This window comes from Aphanomyces astaci, assembly GCF_000520075.1.
Source record: "Aphanomyces astaci strain APO3 unplaced genomic scaffold supercont1.148, whole genome shotgun sequence".
Taxonomy (NCBI): domain Eukaryota; phylum Oomycota; class Saprolegniomycetes; order Saprolegniales; family Verrucalvaceae; genus Aphanomyces; species Aphanomyces astaci.
The window spans coordinates 42,504-47,651 of NW_009798411.1; the positions used below are offsets into that span (position 1 = coordinate 42,504).

General features: G+C 48.3%; 1 protein-coding gene across 1 annotated transcript; it reads right to left on the minus strand.

Moving 5' to 3' along the window:
• Positions 1-270: 270 nt before the first annotated feature.
• Positions 271-1,248, minus strand: H257_18253 (hypothetical protein; the record flags this gene model as incomplete). Its single annotated transcript, XM_009847279.1, has 1 exon — positions 271-1,248. The coding sequence occupies one exon, from the start codon at positions 1,246-1,248 to the stop codon at positions 271-273; it is 978 nt and encodes a 325-aa protein (XP_009845581.1).
• Between the last annotated feature and the right edge of the window lie 3,900 nt (positions 1,249-5,148).

Consider the following 5,148-nt stretch of genomic DNA (forward strand, 5'->3'; position numbering starts at 1 on the left):
ACACATGCACTTCACACATATACTACATTAAAGAACTACCTCTGACCAGTTAAACGAGCCATTGCACTGCCTCAGATTCACTCTACAGCCTAAGTTATGGACATGTACGTTCATTCCTATCGTATGCACTTTTATTCTACTGTATCCCTTGCCACCATCCGATTTTTGATTAACCAATGTTATGACTAACTTCCTTTTGATAACGTGATTTTCTGTTTTAGTCTGTGAAAAAATATATACCGAGTACAATTGTAATCGATTACAAAATGCTTAATCAAAAATACTACTTTCGTCAGCACTGTCGTAAAAATCAACCTCGGAAGTGAACTGAGCACTCTCCCCAGTAGAAAACAAAGAACTCAAGCGCCGTTTGCGCTTTTCGCGAGACTTCGTGACTGAACCAGCACGCTTTGCTTTCTTTTTCTGTCCCGAGGTCAAAAGTCCATTGACATGCCTATGAAGGTCATCTCCGTCGACTTCCCGTAAAGGTAAGAAACGAATATGGAGGTTCGTAAATGCCACACACGTTTGGAAGTAAAGATCGTAATTTTCTCGCTTCCACGTGTACGAGTCACCCACGATAGACCACAACGTCTTGAGACGACCGAAAAAGTTCTCCACAATGACACGATCGCTCGCAATCTTGTCATTCACGGCCATGTCGGCGGCAGACAAAAGGCCACCTGCTGGTCGCTTCATCGGAGTGATCGCACGCAGTTGGCGGTGAAAGCCTTGGTAGCCTTTGTCAGCAAGCAGAGCCCACGACCGAGGAAACTCTTCTTGCATTGGGCCGTCGTCCAACATGTCGTCTTCTTCGCCAATCTTCTTCAGCTTGTCTTGGTGAAAGTCGAGGTTCGACTCGCAGATGGCAATGTCAGCGACGCTTCCTGGCACAGCCGTGGTCACATTGATGGCGAGGCCGTTGGGCAACACACTTGCTTCCACCTTCAAGCCGTACTGCCCATGCTTCTTGCTGTAGAAGCGCTTCTTCTCGTTGAAACTTCCGGCAGGCGCGTTCGTCCGCTGAAACGTGACGTCAACAGCGTACAGTGCGGATGGGAAGTTGTTGAACCGATGTCCACTCGTGTGCAGGTGCTGCATGGAGTACTTGTCCAACACGGTGTCAATGTACTTGGCCCGCAAGGTGGGGTGGATGGCAGCGAGGAAGGTGTTAACGGGCTTTGAAAACGTTGGCGACTTCTCCTTGAAGACCACAGACACCACGTCCCACGAGCCACAGTGCTTCATGCTTGTTAGGGTCATGAAGAGCATGTCCCGGCCAGACACCTCACACTTGCGACCTGAGCCGACGTTCCATTCTTGACTGAAGAATTTTTTTGAATGACAGGCGATTAATGGCTGTCAAAACTCGTTTTCGCGCCAACATGTGCATTAAGTTTTGGTGGTTTGGTGTCTATCTTTGTCGTGAGTATAGTTTTTTTTTCATTTTTAGAGGGGTATTAAATCTCATGATTCTGGACGACGATCACACGCTACAATCCAGTTATTCCTTGTGACATGGGAATGACTTCAAGTGATTTCGTATGTCACAGAGTGATTTCCAAAGTCACTCACTTATTTCCAAATGACTCAGTGTACACTCGATCACATAGTCTTGAATTCATTGGTGAGTTATTTACTAGAACATCTGTCAATTCTAAATGACACTGTTGTTGACTTGCGACAAAGTAATTTACAAAATATATTCATGATATTGGAAAGTGAAGCATTTTTGGTTGAAAACCGAGTTACTGGGTTAGAGGCCTATTGATTTTTACGCCCAAAACCTGGTTTTCACCCCTTAGCTCCAATGGCCGCTACCTCTATATTTTGATTGTCGATTTTGCTAGATGTCACTCGTGGAAATCCAATATGTATTTCATCGGATTTAAAATATGTATTGGGGTCGCTAAAAGTACAAATGGTCACCCTGATTGGCCAATCAGTAAATCTGTGTGCTGATTTACTGAAATATTTTTGCACCGCACCAGTATCCGGTTCAGTACTTTGCTGACCAGCAAATATTCCAGTAATAGTCACACAGATTTGATGGACTTGTACTGGATTTTCTGGAGTCAGTATCCGGTTATAGTGGTCGGATAGAGACATCGGTGCATAAGCTCGGAGCAGCGAAGCCTCAGGGTTGGTGATGGCATAGGTCGAGGTGCAGTTGTGGCGGCCCTGGTACGGTATGTATGCAGCAGTCAATAACTTATGACTTGCGGTGATGACTCTTGGGGCGTAGGTCAGTTGCGGCCGATAGCGCATTCGCCTGCGGTCGATGCTGCCGGGTGCTTGTTTGCGCCGGTCCGAGGCCGATCCTACCGTGGTTGGCGGTGTCTGTCTTGCGCCGGTCGAAGTTGCATGGCTTGCCGCGTTGGCGATAGTCGTGCGGCAGTCGGTGGGTATGTCTTCGCGGCCGGTAGCCGTGTTGTTAATGTTGCAGGACCCATGTCATCGACTACAACTCGACAGGACCCGCGCCATTGACTGCTGCATTACCAAGGTCAATAGCGCGGGTCCTATCGAGCTGGCAGATGCCTATTATGTCTGTATATCACCGTACTCCGTTTACCATTCCGATAAGGATAACTTAGTGAGGGTGAACTCGCCCACAGTTGTACTTGACTTTTATCTTGGCTATTGAATGAGAGGTCCACACAGTTGGACAAAATTTATATTGTTGCAAAACAGGGAAGGTCCGAGGATTTAAGCCAATCACAAGGTGTTGTAACGTGACACTCAGAATTGTCGCACCAAATCGAAAATCAACGCATTTGGACTCATAGACATGCGCAATGGATTCAGGAGGGGGTTTATACCCGGGAAACCTCCAACGACGAACACACAACCAAAGATGTATATTACGACTCATCGCAAGGTATAGCCTTATCAAACGAGCGAATAACCATCGCTGGTGGAATAGACTCCCATACTTTCAAAATTCTTTTCACCATCGCCAACCTTTTCTCTGCAGCTGTTGTAACCATTACCTCGTGCAGCCACTCGGCCTTAAATGGCCCCATCAGACCAACATCAAGCGGTTGAACGGTACTAGTTGCGTTCGCTGGCAGCTCTTCCAGCACACAGTATAAGTCGCCACGGACTAACTCGCACGCCGCAGGTGTGACATGCGCCGACTGCTTGTCGACCACCACAACCACAACAGACGGTGCCTCGATATCGTACTGGACGAGCTCGCGCAGGTAGATGTCCCACACTCGCTCATCCATCCACGCATTCTCTTGGACAGCGTAGATTGCGTCACGTGGATACGTCGGCAACTCGTCCTGCTCCACAGGACCGCCAGGCTGACCACGAACGATGATGCAGGGAGGCAACTTGCGTCCTAGATGACACGTAAGTATCGATCATGAACACAATCTCACCATCTGCGCGTATGGCAAGGACGGCGGTCACCCGGTCAGAGTGCTTCTGCTGGCGATCAACTTTGGCCGACTTCCCCATTCGTGCCCATGTACGACGTGGCGGCATGTCATAATGTACTCCAGTTTGTTCCCGCGGTCGTAGGCACTGTACTTGGACCAGAACGATTGTGCGTACTGAACGCGCGTGTGGCCTGCAAGTCCTCCTGCGTCCATTTTGACGCACAGGGTACGTCCTGCGATAACCCGTGGCAGTGCGCAAAGGCTTGTCACCATCCCAGGATGGCCTTGTACGATCGTGACGGACCCGCCTTGCCTTTCAGGTACGAGTTAAGCGAGGCAGGTTGATGGTTCTTCAGCCATGTCACAAGGTGCGCTGTCGTCAAGAACTTCTCGTGGTCGCGGACGCTGTCCATGAAGCTGGCCAGTGCGTCGCCGAAGTCCACCGCCTCGCTGTGGCCATGGCCACTGATAGTGGCGTTGCTGGTATGCTTCTTGGACTGGAGGAACTCCTCCTTTCGAGCCAGCCATCCTCGTAGGGTGGCGATGGGAACGTTCTCTTTTCGCGCGAACTCGCGGTCGCTGCTACATGGCCCGAGCGTGGAGTGCTTCTGCAAGAGAGCCTTTATTGTCCCAATAGTGTAACTCTGTTGCTTTCGCTTTGCAAGCAGGGTTGAGCGACGGTACGGTTTCAACAGCGGCTTGCGTCGAGGTGGCGCACGTCGTCGAGACTGCGTGCCCTTTGACATGGTCAGATTTTGAAATTCGTGCATCAGATTATTTTGAATAGCCCAATGAAAGGTGTTTGATTTCAAGATTACTCCAATAAGGTCTGTCGAGCGGTAGAGCTGTGATTGGCTTAATGTTGAATCGCAATTCAACCTCAAGTTGAATTATATTTCTGAAGTACAACTGTGGGCGAGTTCATCCTCGGTTCTCTGTACAGTACATATGCATGCATGTTGCGCATCATTGCGTGCCATTCCTGGAGATAAGCATACTTGTACCTCATAGTCGAAATTAACGCGGGTTTCCACTCAGGCTGGTCGAATGATGGTGAATTTACTCGCTGGAGTTGCGCTGAGATGCTCTAACAAAGGGTTAGAGAGCTTAGCAAGTTTTTATCTTGCTACAATAAGACGCATTGGGAGGCAGCCCTTCGAGTACTGAGATACTTGAAAGGGACGTCCGAATACGGCCTCTATTTAGATGGGACTTTAGGAGTTGTGCAGTATGAGGTCTACACGGACGCAGCTTTCGCGTGTCAACAAAAAGAACGTAAATCAGTATCTGGCTACTTGGTTCTATTAGCTGGAGCATGTATCTCTTGGTCTAGCTAGCTCTAGACAATATTGTGTTGCTCTATTAACCTTAGAGTCTGAGCTTGTAGTATTGAGTGAGGGAGCAAAGGAAAGCGAGTGGTTGTGGCACTTGTTGACCGAATTAGGATTTGTGCCTAAACAGCCTATTCAAATTTGGTGTGACAGTACGGCTGCTATTAAGTTGTGCCCAGAATCCTGGAAATCACAAAGGGCCGAACAAAATGTACTTACTTACACATGGAATGAATAGCTCCAAATCGGCAGAATCATTCGACCAATCAAAACACTCGAAGTGTTCAATTGACCACAATTGACCAATCAAATACTACCAAGAAGTCAGCCACTACAGGCTTTGCGTGCTTCAATATCGCGAATCCCGCAGCGCTACATTCAGGTACTAATGGTAATTCATCAAATTAACGATGTTTACCACAAACACG